The 17828-nt window shown below is 42.3% G+C and overlaps 1 protein-coding gene across 2 annotated transcripts in view; it reads left to right on the top strand.

The window, feature by feature from the left end:
* The first annotated feature begins 11987 nt into the window (after positions 1 to 11987).
* The window catches only part of CTTNBP2 (cortactin binding protein 2), a 219481-nt gene continuing 213640 nt past the window's right edge, over positions 11988 to 17828 (top strand). The window contains exon 1 of one of the 2 annotated variants that reach the window (XM_089327939.1): positions 11988 to 12160. In XM_089327939.1, the coding sequence (XP_089184065.1) occupies positions 12110 to 12160 (51 nt within the window). In that variant the 5' untranslated portion in view covers positions 11988 to 12109. Of the gene's footprint in view, positions 12185 to 17828 lie in introns of both variants that reach the window. The other variant, XM_089327938.1, reaches the window with a different exon arrangement.

Below are 17828 nucleotides of genomic sequence, written 5' to 3'. Positions count from 1 at the left end.
GGAAGAGGGGCACATCAACAGGAATAAGATTGCCAGATTTTAGTGCTTTGTAATGAAGAACTCAGTTCATCAAAGGACACCAAAAAGGAGAGAATGCAGTCACAAAGTATAAAAGATGTTTTCAGTATGCATAATCGGAAAAGGATTACAGTCAATCTATTTATCAATAATAACACCATCTTAAAATAGGCTTGCCATTTTTAAAACAAGGCAAAACTTATGAAACACTGTGAAATGGAAATTGTATGTTTAGGGCTCTGTTTTTCCTTGATTCTAATATTTTTGAAGAAAAAAAAAATCTGTGTTTGAACATTGAAACTGTTGTGCCCAACTTTGCTTGTTGATTTCACTCCAAAAATTTATAGTGTCTGCATTAGCATATTCTGTATTTGAGTCTGAATCTAAATCTTCTCAACCAAAATTGAAATTCCAAATTGTAAGAACACAGTCCCATAGCTGTCAAAAGCTTTTCTAAGCCTTCACAGTTTGATGCCATAAATTGCCAGAAAGCCTGCTTGTAGAATTTAAATAGATCACCTCCTTTTGAACTCTTATAACATCCAGTTTAAACAGCAATCTGTGACTATACAGCACAAAAATCAACTTGAAAGAACTATCAAGATTAGCGATTTATTCATTGTTTGAGCATATTCTGCTAATCATCTAGGCAATTTCAAATATCTTTATTGACAATACAATGAAAGGAATATACAGATTTTTTTAAATATGCTTTAAAGCAAGTGTCAGAGATAGAACAGGCATTGGTGGGACAGTTAAGATGCCACTTGGGATGCCCACATGCCACATCACGGTGTCTGGGTTTGACTGCTAGCTCCACTCCTAATTCCAGGAGTTAATGTGTACTTTGGGAGTCAGATCAACTAGTGGCATCAGTCTGATATGGCCCTGGATGTTGCCAACATCTGGGGAGTGAAAAAGCAGATGGAAAATCTCTCCTCCCCACCCCCCTCTCTCTGCCTTTCAAATAGGTAAAATAATAAATCTTTAAAAATTAAAATAGGAATCAGCAAACCATGGCCCATGGGCAAAATCTGGCCTTCCACCTGTTTTGTAAATAGTTTTATTGGAACACAGTCATGCTCATTTGTTCACCTGTGATCTATGGCTGCTTTCACGTTAAAACAGCAGAGTTGAATATCTGCAATAGAGGCTGCAAAGCCTCCTCAGAGCCCAAAGCCCTTACCAGCTCATCCTTTCAGAAAAGGTTTGCCAATGCCACTCTTCCTGAGACCTCCCCATCTTCTTAGGGTTTGTTTTCTTGTTTGATTGTTTCTCAATGATAAGGTTAGGAAGTAGAAAACTTCCCTTCTTCCCTCTTCCTTTTCTTTGTTGCACTCAACTCCTCTGGATCAGTTACTACATCTCACAAGCTAGCTTCAGCTTCACTCCCTGTAAACCTGCCCATTCCATAAAGCACCTGTAAAAGGCAACATAGTAATAATAACAGGATACATGGAATTATTGTTCAGCAGAGCATGAAACAATTCAAAAGTAACTAGAATAGTTGTCACTCTCATAAACTTTATGCGTTGGATGAGATGGCCCATAACAATTTACAGGCAAGTTTTGGGACTCAGAACCAGGTTCAACACTGGCTTTACTAAATGCAAGCCATGTAGCTTGTCCTCTACTGTTCTCAGTTTTGTCCTTTGTTACTTGGAGATGATAATAATAGTATCCATTTTATTGAGTTGATAAGAAGATTAAATTTTAAAAAAGGTGACTGTATTTAGTCTTGTGTCTGGCACATAGTAAATCTTACGTGCTGCCCTTAACAATGTCAGAGGCCATTGAATAGACTTAAAAAGGGAATGAATGAAGAAGAGAAGAAATAAAGACCAAAAAAGGATGAGGGCATTTCTCTGCTTTATTGTCCTACACATCGATTTCTAGAGTTAAGAAATATTTTTTCTTTATGGAAACAAGAGCAAAATGCCTCAAATATGAGATGCCTTTGTAACTCAAGTTGTTGAGAAGATTTTAAATGTTTGCTTGGTAATTTGAGCAAGCAGACTTTTTGGAACCAAAATTTTCATGCTCAAACGTTGGGCTCATTTCAAACTTCATGGGTCCTGGCTGAGATGTGAACTCATCTCCAGTGCAAGTATACACGTGAGCAATAGTTGATTTCATAAGCTCAGGAAGCCTATTTACTTTCAGCTGGAAATGAGCTCTTGCTTGGAAAATTGGCCTGCAGTGGATTCATTTTCATTTATTTCCCTACAGGTAATGGAGTTTATTTGCAATATTAAAAGATAGTGCTTCTTGGATGCTTGGCATTGTCTCATTTACATGCAAATATTTCTATCTTCATCTTAGGTAGAAATTTAATCATGCTCTATAAGGTTTGTCATGCGCTCAGATTTTAATTAATGAAGTGTCTGTACAAAATTAAGATAAGAAGCTGAAACAGACAAAAATCACTCAGGTATTTTTGTATCACATAACTTCAAACTTCTTGTTTTAGCCATTCCACACATTCATTCATTCGGTTAGTCAGCAGCTTTTGCAAGTCATTGATTTCACTAATTCTGAATGAGTTCCTTGTATGTTAGACACTGTGTGGGATACAGATCAATACAGAAAAACATAACTGGGCCACCAAGATTACAATCTCATAAAGAGGCAGACGGGTTCCTTCCTGCTGATGATAAATCTAAGACCTAAGTAATTGGAAATGTGTGTCGAAGGGGAAGAAAGAATAAGCTTCACGTAGTGATAGTACCTCACTGGGCCTTGAAAATGAGCAAAGATGGAAGGGATGCCAGGCAACAAAGAGTATGTGCCAAGTCTAGCAATGTGCAAACCGTAGAGTGGTTAGAGGACTAGAAGTGGCTCAGTTTTCCCAGAGTGGAAAGTGTTAAGTGGGAAGAGAGGCTGAAGGTGTAAGAACGGGTGGGAATGAACGCAGGAATGGGCCTGATTATGGAAGACCTTGTCAAGCAAAACACTCTAGGTTTATCTTCAGGCAATTATAAGCCACTGTAGCATTTTGAGTTGGAGATGGAGTGGTGAGACTTTCACACCGGAAATATCACTTCAGCAGCTTTTTGAAGGAGCAAGAGTTGAGACTAAAAGTAGAACAATCAGAACGTGGTCCATTAGGTCAGATGGGCAAATCATGTCATTTGGCTGAGCATAGACCATACAAGGGAGCACAGAAATAGACAAGGAGGACTGCAATGGAGTTATTTAGGAGGCAGGAGCAGTGGCATGCAGGGATTGACAAGATGGCAATGTACTGGGGAAATCATAATCTGGGATGATCCCTCATCTCATCCTGAGCAGTCAGGCTGAGGAAGCGTCACTGCACAGTAAGTCAAGTGAGGAGTCTTGGGGGATTATTGTAGAGGATGCTGAGTTCTGGCTGGGAGCCCATCACTACAGTTTATGTCCGCTGAGATGCTAAGAAGTAGATGGAAATGAGTATTTGGAGCTTTCCAAGAAAGAGATCTGTACCGAAGCTACAAACCTGGGGGTTTTGGATATTTAGGTGAGTGAATGAAAACATGCAAGGAAAATGTAGCCTAAAGAGAAGGGGGTAGGCAGTGTTGTGGTACCATGTGTTAAGCCTCCTGTGATGCCTGCCTTCCCAATTCAGAGCTCTAGTTCAAGTCCCAGCTGCTCAGCTTCCAATGCAGTTTCCTACTTACGTGCCTGGAAAAGCAGCCCAAGTACTTGGGTCCCTGCCACACTTGTGGGAATCTCAGATGGAGTTCCAGGCTCCTGGCTTCAGCCTGTCCCAGCCTAGTAGTTACAGCCATTTGGCAGTGAACCAGTGGATGTAAGATCTCTTTCTCTCTCTGTCTCTCCTCTCTCTGTCACTCTGCCTTTCAAATAAATACAATAAATCTTGAGAGACAGAGAGAGTGAGAGAGAGAAAGAAGGAGAGGAACTAAAATGGAATCCTGAAAACCTTCAGAAAAAAAAAAAAAGAAGGCTGAAAGGGATCTGTAAGTTAACATCTAAGAGACTATTTTTAGCTTTCTATAGAAAGGCTATTTTTGTTTTCTTTTTAAACCTTTGCATTAATTTTTTATTATGTAATAATTTTCATTTTATTTCAAAGGTGAAAAAAGACAGACAGATGGAGAGAGATCTACTGGGAATGAACCAAATGCCCATAACACCCAGGTCTAGGCCAGGCCAAAGCCATTAAACTGAAACTCAATACAAGTCTTCTACATGGGGAGTGAGGACCAAAGTACTTGGGACATCATGTGTCGCCTTCCCATGATGGAATATTAGAAGAAAACTGGAATTTGAAGCAGAGCTGGGACTTGAAAAGCACTCAGATATGGGATGTGGACATCCCAAATGGCATTTTAACCACTGTGACAAATGCCCACCCCACCCCATGCCTCAGAGAAAGGCTTTAATGAGAAGTTAAGTCAGAACGCAGGAGTTGGAGAGTGATTGCAGTGTTGGGTGGGGACAGCAGGAAACTTGAGTGTGAAGAGAAAATTCAGGGAGAGGAAGAATGAGTAAAGGGGCTATTTTGGATGAAAGAGAAAAGGTCAATGGAGAGAAGTTGACAGCTTGGAATAAATAAACAGCCATTTATTAGATCAAGCCCTGTGCATTTTATTTAATTCTTAAAGAAGCAGATACACTCAGTTGAAAAATCAACAATTTCATGGGAAAATCAAGAATTTCATGGAAAATGTAGTGTGTGGTTTTACCTGATGTTGAATAATCACAGGGAGTACACGCTACATTTAATTGGAACTTTTTTTGTAACATACATAGCATTTTTAAATAAATTTTGGTGCAATGAAAATTAAAAACTTGATTTTCCAAACACATCGAGCATTTCTTTTTTCTTTCTTTTTTTTTCTTTTTTTTTTTTTTTTTTTTTTTTTTTTTTTTTTTTTGACAGGCAGAGTGGACAGTGAGAGAGACAGAGAGAGAAAGGTCTTCCTTTGCCGTTGGTTCACCCTCCAATGGCCGCCGCGCTGTGGCCGGCGCACCGCGCTGATCCGATGGCAGGAGCCAGGAGCCAGGTGCTTTTCCTGGTCTCCCATGGGGTGCAGGGCCCAAGCACCTGGGCCATCCTCCACTGCACTCCCGGGCCACAGCAGAGAGCTGGCCTGGAAGAGGGGCAACCGGGACAGAATCCGGTGCCCCGACCCGGACTAGAACCCGGTGTGCTGGCGCCGCAAGGCGGAGGATTAGCCTAGTGAGCCGCGGCGCCGGCTATCGAACATTTCAATGGTAGAGTTTCTCTGAGTTGAGAAGAATGCAGATGTCTTCTTGGAGCTCATAAACTCTTTTAATGGAACACGAGGTCCATCCTGACCTTCCTTGTCAATGCTTGATGTACTTGCTTTTGATTGAGGGTCACCCTTTCATGCAGGATGTGTTGATGAACATGTGTGGCAACGCTTACCTAAAATCAGAGGCAAGGTCTTGAAGAAGCAACTTCAGAGGACACAAAATTCTTTTTTTTTTAATTTATTCGACAGAGTGAGACAGTGAGAGAGAGAGAAAAAAACAGAGAGAAAGGTCTTCCTTCTGTTGGTTCACCCCCAAATGGCCGCTATGGCTGGAGCTATGCCGATCTGAAGCCAGGAGCCAGGTGCTTCCTCCTGGTCTCCCATGAGGGTGCAGGAGCCCAAGCACTTGGGCCATCCTCTACTGCCTTCCTGGGCCACAGCAGAGAGCTGGACTGGAAGAGGAACAACTGGGACTAGAACCCGGCACCCATATGGGATGCCAGCACCACAGGCAGAGGATTAACCAAGTGAGCCATGGTGCCAGCCCCAAGGCCACAAACTTCTAAGAGAAGATTCTTGGGAAGCGCAGCTTCTCAGATATGCTGCTGCTGCTATAACCAGCTCAGTATATTTCTCATTCCCAGAGCAAAGACACCAACAATACCAAGCCTGGGTGGAAACCACGGTCAAGGTCTCCACTGGAACCAAGCCTGAATAGTGTCATGTCCCTAAGGCAAGTCTAAGACAGCCCTGAAGAGGTTGTGGTGGGTGCTAGAAAAAGATCAGGAGAGCAACAGAAAGAGGAGCAAACCTAGAGTTCTTAGAGATCAGGAGGAGAGAAGATGGGGCTGAGCAATAGAAGATGAGATAGCAAGCACAGCCATTCAACAAGCAGCCATCAGAAAACAATTGAGCTAAGTGATTCACTGGGTACAGAATAAGTACAATCACTGTACAGGAGTGGGGAATATTTTATCTGCCAAGGGTCATCTTCACCATTATAACATAATCCACGAGCCATCTAAAATTATCAGTTTGAAAATTAGCCTGCTGTAGATTCATTGGGTTTCAAAACCCATATGCAGTTGCATTGGCAGGGTCAGACCAAATGATTTTGCAGGCCTTGTATGGTCTGCAATCCAGATGTTCCCCACCCCTGAATCCACACAACTGAAAATCCTAAGTGGCAATGCATTTATTTGCTCAACAAGTGATCTACATATGGCCAACCAAATAGAAACACAGATTTTCATATTGAAGCTGTGTGTATTTAAGAATATTCTTTATGAACAATGTTTCTGTTAATACCCATCTGTATTACCTGATACATTCTGCTAGTCATTTCAAAAACAGTTCACCATGAATGATTGAATCTGTTTCTAACTCAGATTGAATAAATATTTTCTACTAAATCCCTTCAAATATACATTATTTATGAGAGAACCAATAACGATTAAAAATTGTCCCCAAAGTACAATCCAGCTAATGTAATACTTCAGTACTTCATAGCTGGTAAAAAAAAAAAGTATTTAAGGAGCAAAAATATAAAATATAAACATATGTGAAGATCCTACTGGATTTCTTTCTAATCCTGAATAAATTCCATTTTTAAAGGAAATAAATTCCACCAGTGCCGCAGCTCACTAGGCTAATCCTCCACCTGCGGCGCCGGCACACCGGGTTCTAGTCCCGGTCAGGGCACCGGTTCTGTCCCGGTTGCTCCTCTTCCAGTCTAGCTCTCTGCTGTGGCCCAGGAGGGCAGTGGAGGATGGCCCAAGTGCTTGAGCTCCTGCACCCTTATGGGAGACCAGGAGGAAGCACCTGGCTCCTGGCTTCGGATCAGCACAGCGCCAGCCGTAGCAGCCATTTTGGGGGTGAACCAAAGGAAGGAAGACCTTTCTCTCTGTCTCTCTCTCTCTCACTGTCTAACTCTGCCTGTCAAAAAAAGAAAGAGAGAAAGAGAGAGAGAGAGAAAGAGAGAGAGAAAGAGAGAGAGAAAGAGAGAGAGGGAAAGAGAGAGAGGGAAAGAGAGAGAGAAAGAGAGAGAGGGAAAGAGAGAGGGAAAGAGAGAAAGAGAGAAAGAGAAAGAGAGAGAAAGAGAGAAAGAGAGAGAGAGAGAGAAAGAGAGAAAGAGAGAGAGAAAGAGAGAAAGAGAGGAAGAAAAAGAAATTCAGGAGTTGGTATTCAGCACAGCAGTGAAGATGCTGCTTGGAAAGTCGACATTCCGCATCAGAGTGCCTGGTTTAAGTTCCAGCTCCTTTTCTTCCAGTCCAGCTTCCTGTAATGTGCACCCTAGCAGGAGGCAGATAATGGCTGACGTGCTTGAGTCCCTGCCACCCATGAGGGAAACCTAGATTGAGCGCCCAGCTCCTGATTTCATCCTGGCCCAGCCCTGGCTGTTGTGGGCATTTGGGAAGTGAGACAGCAGACAGAAGATCTCTCTCTCTCTGCCTTTTTGTCTCTCTCTGTGTCTTTCAAATCAAGTAGAAAAAAAAAAAAGAAAATAATAATTTTTATAAAACATTGAATTCAAGGGTAAGAGGACAATATGAAAAATCCTTAAATGTTAAGGCTAGGCCCCAAGCAATATGAAAATCAAATTTATACTCTAGTTATGTATTTTTGGGGAATAGAGAGCATGTTTTATTTCAGGAGCTGGAAATGCAAAACAACTAAAATGGCAATTGAGGTTTCTGAGTCCTAGGAAACCTAATTTGAATTGTTCACATCTATTTTTTCTTAAAGCTTGGTCATGAAAATAGAAAAAATAAAAAAGGCTTTGCTATCTACTTCTGAACATTCTGTACTCCTGCAATAAATCATATCATTAACATCTTTTTCCTCTTCATACCCTAACAATTTAAGCATGTGGAGAAAATCACTCTAATTAATGGGAAAACTCAGAAAATCATAATAATATTAAGGATAAAGATGTAGGTTACATATGTCTCTGTCTTTACACAGATTTATCAGACTGAGAAGATAAAATGAAAAATACCCAATTAGGACTCTGTGTAGCATTTTAATTCTCATCAAAGGTCACTCAACTAATTTAAAATGCCAGCGTGTCTTGCTTGCTAGATTACCTGGACATATTTCTAGTACGTCAAACAACCTTCCTATCTTTCCGTATTCAACTCACAGTGTGTATAATGGGTAACGGTGCTAATCTTTTTTTTCTTTAACTATCAATGTCTCCTCTTTTCTCAAATGTCTCTCTGTGAGACTATACATTTTTCTTGTTTTTCAAAGACAGAGAATGGAAAAGGGTGAGAAGGAAGACTAGCACAAAAAAAGGAGAAAAAATGCAAACAAGAGAAAGAATGAAGGAAGGCAAGGAGAAGTTCCATGCTTCAGAGAAATAATGGCAACAAATATTGAAGTTGTGTATGTCCAAAATGGCGCCCGCCTGTTCTCTGCTCGGTACAGGACACCAGTGTCAGATGGTTGGGGAGAGAGAAATGGGTGCCCTTTTTTTTCCCGTCTAGGTTGGCAGGTATATTGTCTCCCACAGTGCTCCAGGCCAGCCTTTTTCTGCAGCTTTATTGCCAGTGGCTTGGGCTGCTGCAGTCTGGTCTCACCTCACTCTCTGAGGCTCTGGGCTGCTGGAGTCCTGAGTTGTGCAGATCCGCACCCTTCACATGGATCCACCACGTCTCTCTTATCTACATGGAGTTTCCTCTGCTATTTTCTCCCTAACTCTTCCCTGAGATTGCATTCTCTCCACATTTTGTTGTTGTTGTTGATGATGATGAACTATCTTCCCTTAGACTAGAGCAGCAAGCTCCCTCCCTATTCCACCATCTTGGTGCCTCTCATCAAATTATATAAACTTCTTTTGGGGAGAAAAAAAAAGCTTGCCACATTTAAAAAGAACAAAAGGGATGAGTTCATCGTCAGTGTATTAATTCTGTTTTTTCTTGATATTGAAAAATTGCACTCTGTGGCACTTTACAGCTTGCAAGGTGATTCTCCGTGCGTGATTTCATGTGTGCCTCAAAGCAACCCAGTAGGACAAACATTATTATGAATGCCTATTTCCTTTATTTGGACAGCTAAGGTTCAGAAAGGTATACAAGCTGCCACAAATCACAAAGTAAGTAAAAAAGCCTGAAGTAGGACCAACCGCTTCCCAATTTCATCCCTAAGCATTTCATCAGTACTAAAGCCAGGTAACCAGGCGAGGCTTGTCCATGAAAATCACAGATGTTGCTGAAGTCACAGGGGCACATTCCAGTTATGTCAGGTCCTCTCGAGGTCTACAGGTTGAGACATTGTGCTTGCGATGACTGCATCGTAGAACACCTTCAGTAGGGAGTGTCCACACATGGATGTCTCTCCACTTTCTGCTGCCTAACCAGCCATCTTCCCCAGGGTTGCTCAATGGCAATGGGAAATTTCACTGCAGTTGCTGTGGGCAAAACAGTCCGTATGGGCAACTTCTCAGGCCTCACCTGAGTGTGTCCTGGTTGTTCAGGTCTGCTGTTCCTTGTGGACAGCCTGTAGTTCAGAAAACACTCCTGGGGAGGGGTTGGGGGGGCCAAGAAAAAGCAGGGGAAGAGAGATGTGAGGGAGTGAAGATGACCGCAGGGTGACATGGGCCTGCTTCTCTATGGAGCTACCACACATGTGAAGAGTGTGGGCTGGGGGTGGCAGAAGAGTGTGGGAGGAATGCATGGGAGAGCAGGGAGCTGTGACATGGATCACACAGGGGGATCCTTTATGATTTCCAACCTTCTGTACCAGATATTGTTTCTACAAGTAAAGAGCCACACAACAATGCAGGTCCCTCTATGATATGACTCCTGACACAGTGACAAAAGCACCAACAGCCACAGAGGCCCATTTTCTCTTAATGTATATCATTTAGCTTTTGCAATTTTCCTACTGTAAGTAAATGCCATAAAGGAATTTTCAAAGCTGTGAGTGGGAGCTCTGAATACTGGAAGCTAAAGACTCAGTGTGCACAGTTAATTCTATTCTAAACAACCAAGAAGGCATTTGGTAAGGAACACATAGCTCTGTTTTTAAATTGCCCATTTTTGTATAAACACACAATTTTTTTAATAGTCTGCATAGCTAAACTGTTCTAGCAACAATGCCAATCACATTGGGCCTGACTCTGCCCCCAAAACGCACTTGCAGACATTGGGCATAGAGCTCAGGAAAGGAGCAAAAAGATTTCTCTGTGACTAAGAAGCTTCCAGAAACTTCTTATTCTTTTGCGGAGCCCCTCAGGTAAGCCAGTCAGAGAAACAGTATTATGTTTATTTTTCCCAATGTGGGTACACATCATCCTAAGACTCTCCATCTTATATCACGGAGCAGGGCACAATGCTCATGGAAAACTCAGGTTGTGAAAAAGCTGCACATGAATTAAAAAAAAAACAAATTGACACCAAAATAAACTTATCTTTTAAGTCCATTTTTCTGTGAACATTTAATAGTCTCCTAAATGAAAGACAAAATAATTTCTGATTTACTTCTGGCATCAGTCTTTTAAAAATGTTATGAATTGGCTGGCGCTGTGGCGCAGTGGCGCAGTGGGTTAAAGCCCTGGCCTAAAGTGCCGGCATCCCATATGGGCACCGGTTCTAGTCTCAGCTGCTCCTCTTCCAATCTAGCTCTCTGCTGTGGCCTGGGAAAGCAGTAGAAGACGGCCCAAGTCCTTGGGCCCCTGCACCCATGTGGGAGACCCAGAAGAAGCTCTGGCTCCTGGCTTCAGATCGGCGCAGCTCCAGCCATTGCAGCCATCTGGGGAGTGAACCATCAGATGGAAGACCTCTCTCTGTTTCTACCTCTCTCTGTAACTCTATCTTTCGAATAAATAAATCTTAAAAAATAAAAAATAAAAGTTATGAATTAAATATCAGGAAATATGTGTGGGGGGAGGGGGGAGGAGGAGAGAGAGAAAGGAATTACTTTTATTAAAAAATCCGCTGGATAATTTTTCTTAATACAGTATCTTCTTATGGCACAAATAAAATCTCATTTTTCTGTTTTGAAAATTCATTTGAATGAATCCTTCTCTTACTTTTCAATAGTAAAGTGCATTTGTGACTTTGTGCCATCACTCTAGGGATAGTAACCCTGAAGGACATAAAGGTTTTCTGGTGTAGTTGGAGTCATTTCCTAGCTGCCACTGTCCTTAATTTCAGCTTATGTTTGGACCTGATCAGAAGATAGCTATTTGCGCCTTGCTCCTTGTGCGGTCACATAGCTATAGCTTCTGAGTCACAACTTAAATTGTGACTCAAAAAATATTGATATTTTCTCCATACTGAAGGATCTCCTCAGTCCCCTGAGCCAGGATCATTGGGTCTAGCTCAATGTTTACTCTTCAAATTCCGGAGCTGGAAGAATGGACGAGGGAGGGGGATCATAGCCAAAAGCTCTGGAATCCGACTGCATGATAAAATCCTGGTTTGACCACTGAAAAGCTGTGGAATCCTGAGCTACCTGTTACTCAACTTTTCTCAGCCTCCATTTCCCAACTTTAAAAATGAAGCAAATAATAGTACCTGCTCTATGAGGTTGTTGTGAGCATTGAGTGAGGCTATCCACATGGTTCTGACACAACCCAGTGGGCTCTACATACTTGGGATGTGGTAGCCCCCAAAGGTGCCCACATTCTAACTCCAGGGACCTGTAACTGTTGTTGCCTTACACAGCAAAATAGACTGCAGCTGTGAGTTAAGTGATGCACTGGGATGGGGAGAGGAGCCTGGCCCTTCCAGGTGGGCTCAATATAATCACCGTCTATTTACAAGAAGGAGGTGTGAGAGGAGGCCACCCTGCTGGCCTTGACTGTGGAGGACAGGACCACAAAGCTGAGGAAGGCGGGCAGTGGCTAGCACTGCAGAAGGCAGCGAATGGGATTCCTGTCTTGTTCTTCCAGAAGCAATGCAGCCCTGCTGATCCCTGTAAGACTGCTCACCTCCAAAACCGTAAGGTTCTACTTCTGTGTTTTAAATCTCTGAGTTTATGGCAACTTATATCAGCAGCATCAGGGAGCTAAGAGACATTCTCTCCCCCATACACATCTTTACTCCCCCTGCCTTGGTTTCTAATTTGCTTTATTTACCTCCAGAGCACTTCATTGCCACCCAACTGATTTAATCATTTCTTTGCTCTTATTTCACCAGAGAAGGGTCTTTGTTTTATTTAGTTTTGTTCTTTGCATTGAAAAGTGCCTGGAACATTGTAGATGCTCTAAAAGATTTCACGAGTGCATACAGAACCCAGCATAAAGTAAGCCTTCCATGTTTGTTAGAAACTGGGAACGCACCTGCCAGTGTCACCTGTCTAAAAGAGCAAGCTACAGGCTAGGTGCTCTGGTGCTAATGTGTTCCAAGTGCGCCTTACATATCGCTCTCCTCCATCCTCCAGGTAAATGGAGGAGCAGCGTGTCAAAGCATTCGAGTATGCAATGAAATACGACCATCATCATTTTCTATGTGTGCCATGATGTTCAAAAGATGTTGTGTTTGAGGGTGTCAGTGAGAGCTGCTAACGACCCTGTGAAAACTGGGGTTCTTTTTTACGAACGTTCAGGATTCACGTGTGCTTTCTGCCTTTCCACACAGGTGCATATGTAGCTCAAAGCAGGTTTTCCTTTAAAGGTGGTGATGCCAACAAATACCTCTTGTTTAATCTGGGATTTCTCTGGTGAAATGAGCCGCTGATAGAGTGCATAGGCAAATGTGAACTCCAGGAAAAGGCCTTATCTCTGGCTCCCACTGGACTTCTTGAGATCATCCTGTCTCTGCTATCATCTGACCAGACACCCAAGTCTCTTGACTTGCAAGGGGCCCTGTTTCACCTACATTGACCAAGTAATTCAATAAGGTTCTCTGACACCAGTGGATGGATTATTTTTTTTCCATCTTTGCCTTTGACCATTTTCTTACTGCTTTAAGTGTTACAGGATTATTCCTCATTAGCATTTCATTTGTTCTATTCTTATTTCTGTCGCAGGAAGAGCTGACTGTTCTAATAATGAGGCCTGTTTATTTCTGGAATTTGCTGACCCAAAGGTCTATACTGATGGTGAATGTGTTGCTGGAGAGATTGAGCTCATAAGATTAAAGCCATCTGGTGCTAGCCTTCTATTTTGAGTCACTAATTCATTCATTGATCTATTAATTCGATAAATAGTTAGCAAGCATTTGCTGAATGTTGGGCTCAGGGGATAAAAAATAAGATGGACACCATCTCTGTTCTAATGAATAGAAGGGCCCACAGACAGGGTTAAACACTAACAACTAATGACAAACATGTTGAGCCTTTCAAAGAGAAAACCTGGTTTCCTCATGAGCATGATAACCTACTCGCTACTCAGCTAATTTAATGAGTAACTACTGTGTATGAAGGTTTTTTGGGGGGGGGGGGCAGAGGATTTGACATTGAATAAGACTAAAAGTCACTGAGTCTATGGAATTTACAAGTTATTGGGGAAAGAGAAACATAAATTTGAGAATTTATAGATGTCATAAAAATATGAGAAGTGAAGGAAATGGTAAATGGATGGTCACAGAAAGTCATTCTGAAGAAATTTCATCTGAGTTGCCTTTTTTTCCCTCTGATTATTTATTTGAAAGGCAGAGTTACAGAAAGAGAATGAGAGCTAGTGAGCTTCCATTTGTTAGTTCCCTCCCCAAATGGCGGCAACTGCCAGGACTGGGCCAAGCCGAAGCCAGGAGCTTCTTCCAGGCCTCCTATGTTGGTGCAGGGGCCCAAGCACTTGGACCATCCTCCATTGCTTTCCCAGGCACATCAGCAGGGAGCTGGATCAGAAGTGGAGCACCTGGTGCCAATATGGGATGCCAGCAGCTTTACATGATACACCACAGCACCAGCCATAGCTTCTTAATTATGGCAGCAGCTTTGTCTTCTCAGGCTTTGGGGGAGGAACATTTGCAGCAGAAGGAATATTGAAATGTCCTCAGATTATCAGGTTGCCTTGCAATGCCAGTGTCATCAGTTTAAGATAGGCCTTCTGCCTAATCTGAGTATCATGTTTCCTTGAGTATTCTGTAAACATGTTGAATTCTTAGCTATCATAGCAATCATATAATAATTCAACATCTACAGGGAGCTATGGAATAAGTTTTTTTTTTTTTAATCAAAAGCCATGAGGAGGGAGTTGTGGCACATTAGTTTAAGCTGCTGCTTCAGATGTCCACATTTCATTTGAAAGTGCCCAGTTTGAGTCTTGCCTCCACTTCTGACCCAGCCTCCTGCTAATGTGCCTAATTGTCTGCTGATACACACCCTGGGGAGCAGTGGATGATGTATTTGGGTCTCTGCCCCCATATGAGAGATTTGGATGGAGTTCTGGGCTCCTGATTGCAGCCTGACTCAGACCTGGCTGTTGTGGACATTTGTAGAGTGAACCAGCAGATGGAAGATATCTGTTTCTCTGTCAAATAAGTAAACTCGAAAAAATAAAAGCAGCCTTCAGATAAGAATAGAAAAATTCTGAAGGGGAAAAATAAGGTTAAATATGGGCATATAGGAGGCTTAAATGAAATAAAAATAATAAACCTATTAACAATCCTCTAGCCTAGGCAAACTATTTTCCTACTGATCCGAAGATAATAGGCATTAAGTATGCATCATTGACCAGAGAGCACTATGATGAATGAGCAATGGGTTTGGGGCTGACCAAGTAGACATCTAATCAGCACCTCCTACCTGCATGGCTGTAGGCTAGGTGGCTAGAATCTGGAACCAAGAAACCTTTCTTCCTGTTTTCTTCCCCTGGAATGTACTTTTTTTTTTTTTAACAGACAGAGTGGACAGTGAGAGAGACAGAGAGAAAGGTCTTCCTTTGCCGTTGGTTCACCCTCCAATGGCCGCCGCTGCAGCTGGCGCACCGCGCTGATCCGATGGCAGGAGCCAGGATCCAGGTGCTTCTCCTGGTCTCCCATGGGGTGCAGGGCCCAAGCACCTGGGCCATCCTCCACTGCACTCCCTGGCCATAGCAGAGAGCTGGCCTGGAAGAGGGGCAACCGGGACAGAATCCGGCGCCCCGACCGGGACTAGAACCCGGTGTGCCGGCGCCGCAAGGTGGAGGATTAGCCTATTGAGCCACGGCGCCGGCCCTGGAATGTACTTTTGCACACTCTACCTCTGGCTAGTTCTGCAAGCATGATTTAAGAAATTCATAGAAAATGGAATAAAACGATGTTTATTCTGGTGCAAGCAATAAAAATCTATGGAGAATTTCCTTTAATACACATTTTCCATGAACGTGTTGAAGACCCCTCATATTATGCCTCAGAATTCGCGAGGCCATGTCTTCAATACACCCTTCTCTGAGCACTGCTCCCCAACCAAAATAAGAGCAATTGCTTCCTCCTGTGTGCTACATTCTAGGCTTCTACACACTTGTGGTTCATGAATTTAAGAGTAAAATTACAATTTGTCATTACGTGAGTCTGAGTACAGAAGCCATCTATTCATCTTGTATTCCCCTTGTCTTACCCAGTTTTCCCCAAACTTCCTTGATGTTAAGAATTACTTGGGGCACTTGTTCAGCCTCTGGTTTATCTGGCTTCTCTCTGGAAATCTTTGCTCAGTGGTTCTGGGTTAGGCCTAGGAATGTTTGAGTCTAACAAGCACTCCAGGTGATACTTAGCAAGCAAAATTGGGAAACACTAGCACATAGTAAGTAGCCTTAAGGAGATATAATTGAGTGAATTAAAAATCACAGATAAACTCCCTCTTCCTCTTTACTAGATTAGCATTAAATAAACATAATATTCCCAAAAGCTTGCCTCATCTCGCTCCTAATTTTAATGAAATTGGGAAAGGCAATTATGATCAATTTCTCCACTTCTTTGCACCTAAGTGAGGTAAATTACAAAATGAACAATACAGTAACAATTGAGGCTGATAGTGTAGTTATTTGTCAGTCATACACAGATGGTGTTGTATGGTAGATAGTTCTTCTCCACTGGGCAATTCTGCTCCCCAGGAGATAGATCTTGATGTCTGGAGAAAGGCTGTCACAATTGGATGGGTGCTACTGGCACCAAGAAAGCAGGAGCCAGAAATGCTGCTAATCATCCTACAACGCACAGGACAGCCCCCCTCACCAGAGAATCATCCAACCCTGAAGGTCTGTGGTATTGATACTGAGAACCCCTAGGTTAGACTCCTCCAGCATCCCAGGCCTCTCCCCAGCCCTTTTTCCTCAGAACATCTGAATGTGGGACTCCAGCATCGGCATTCTCGAAGCTCACCTATCAATCTCCATGTGCAACCAGAGCTGAGAACCACCAGGGCAGAACACACAGGAAGCTAGTATGAGAAGGGAACCATGAAGCCTTATTTACAGTCCAACGTTGGCCACTTTTAGTTGGAAAATTGGGCATATAACCACGGAGTTTCTGTTTCTTCATGTGTGAAAGAAGAATAACACCTACATCAGATGGTTATTATAAGGATTAAAGGGATAATGCATGTGGTAGTGCTTTGTAACTACATATACAAAAGTAGGGTATCATTACTGCTCCCTGTTTGGGCACCAGTCCAGGTGGTAGAACTGGGTTGGTTACTTGCACAACACCCAAAATAGGTTCCTGCATGCACATTCATTCTTGTGTTTTTGCCTAAAACTTGTTCTACATATGCCAAAGAAGTGAGTAAACTCACATTAGATGCATTGTTTAATGGAATGAATGATCTTCCATCTCTTTTCTTGTTCTGTTTAATATGTTTGAATTTATATAAGGTTTTAATAAAGCAATCCCAGTTTTTATAATTCAAATACAGATGGATTGCAAACTACCAATTATCTACAGGTAATCTAGTGACAGACCACACCTGGAAAATCCTCTGGATCTTGTATATCCAGTGGTGGATCTAAGAGTAGGAGAGGCTATAGGATAGCAGAGATATTACATATTTAAAGAGACCGAAAGCTGCTGTATTGCTTTGGAGTATGGATTAAGATTGACAGGTTAAGACTAAGTCTCTTGTGCAGTATTATTTCAGAATGTGGTCCATAGACCAGCAGGACCCACAATTGGTTGATGGTTAGCAAAACAGAATCTCAATATCGGTACAGACATGTTGAATCAAGGGTTTAGTTAACTCCCCAGGTGATTTCTAGGCACAGTATGTTTATAGAAGCATTGCTCTTGCAAATCCTCCATGAGAAATCGGACACCTTCATTCCCCTAAACATCAGGCATGCAAAAATCCTCTGAATCCACATCTGTTTGATGACACTTCCCAATGGAGTCAGACTGCTGCCAGCTGCATACTTGGGAGGCTCTCAACTTGTTAATTCTCATATCCTATACCAGTTCTGGATGTTTAAGCAGCCATTCTGGCATATTAGATAATGAACTAGGTGTTCCCAGCATATGTTTGACCAGAAGATAATCACTGTTTATTTTTGCTATCAAATAATTTGAAACATATTATTTCTATGCTTTCACTATCCTGAAAAATAGTTCGCCTGGCAATAGAATGGTTAATCTGTGAGCTGCAAAACTGGTTTCTAGTGTGCAGAGAGAACTAAAAGGTTCATCCTTCTTGCTGAGAGGCAGTTAATCAGTACATAAAGACCTGTGATTG

Source organism: Oryctolagus cuniculus, chromosome 3 (assembly GCF_051225735.1).
Source record: "Oryctolagus cuniculus isolate XC-2025 breed Fujian yellow rabbit chromosome 3, ASM5122573v1, whole genome shotgun sequence".
NCBI lineage: Eukaryota > Metazoa > Chordata > Mammalia > Lagomorpha > Leporidae > Oryctolagus > Oryctolagus cuniculus.
Note: the sequence above shows the minus strand (reverse complement) of the source record. Positions and strands in the feature narration are given on the sequence as shown.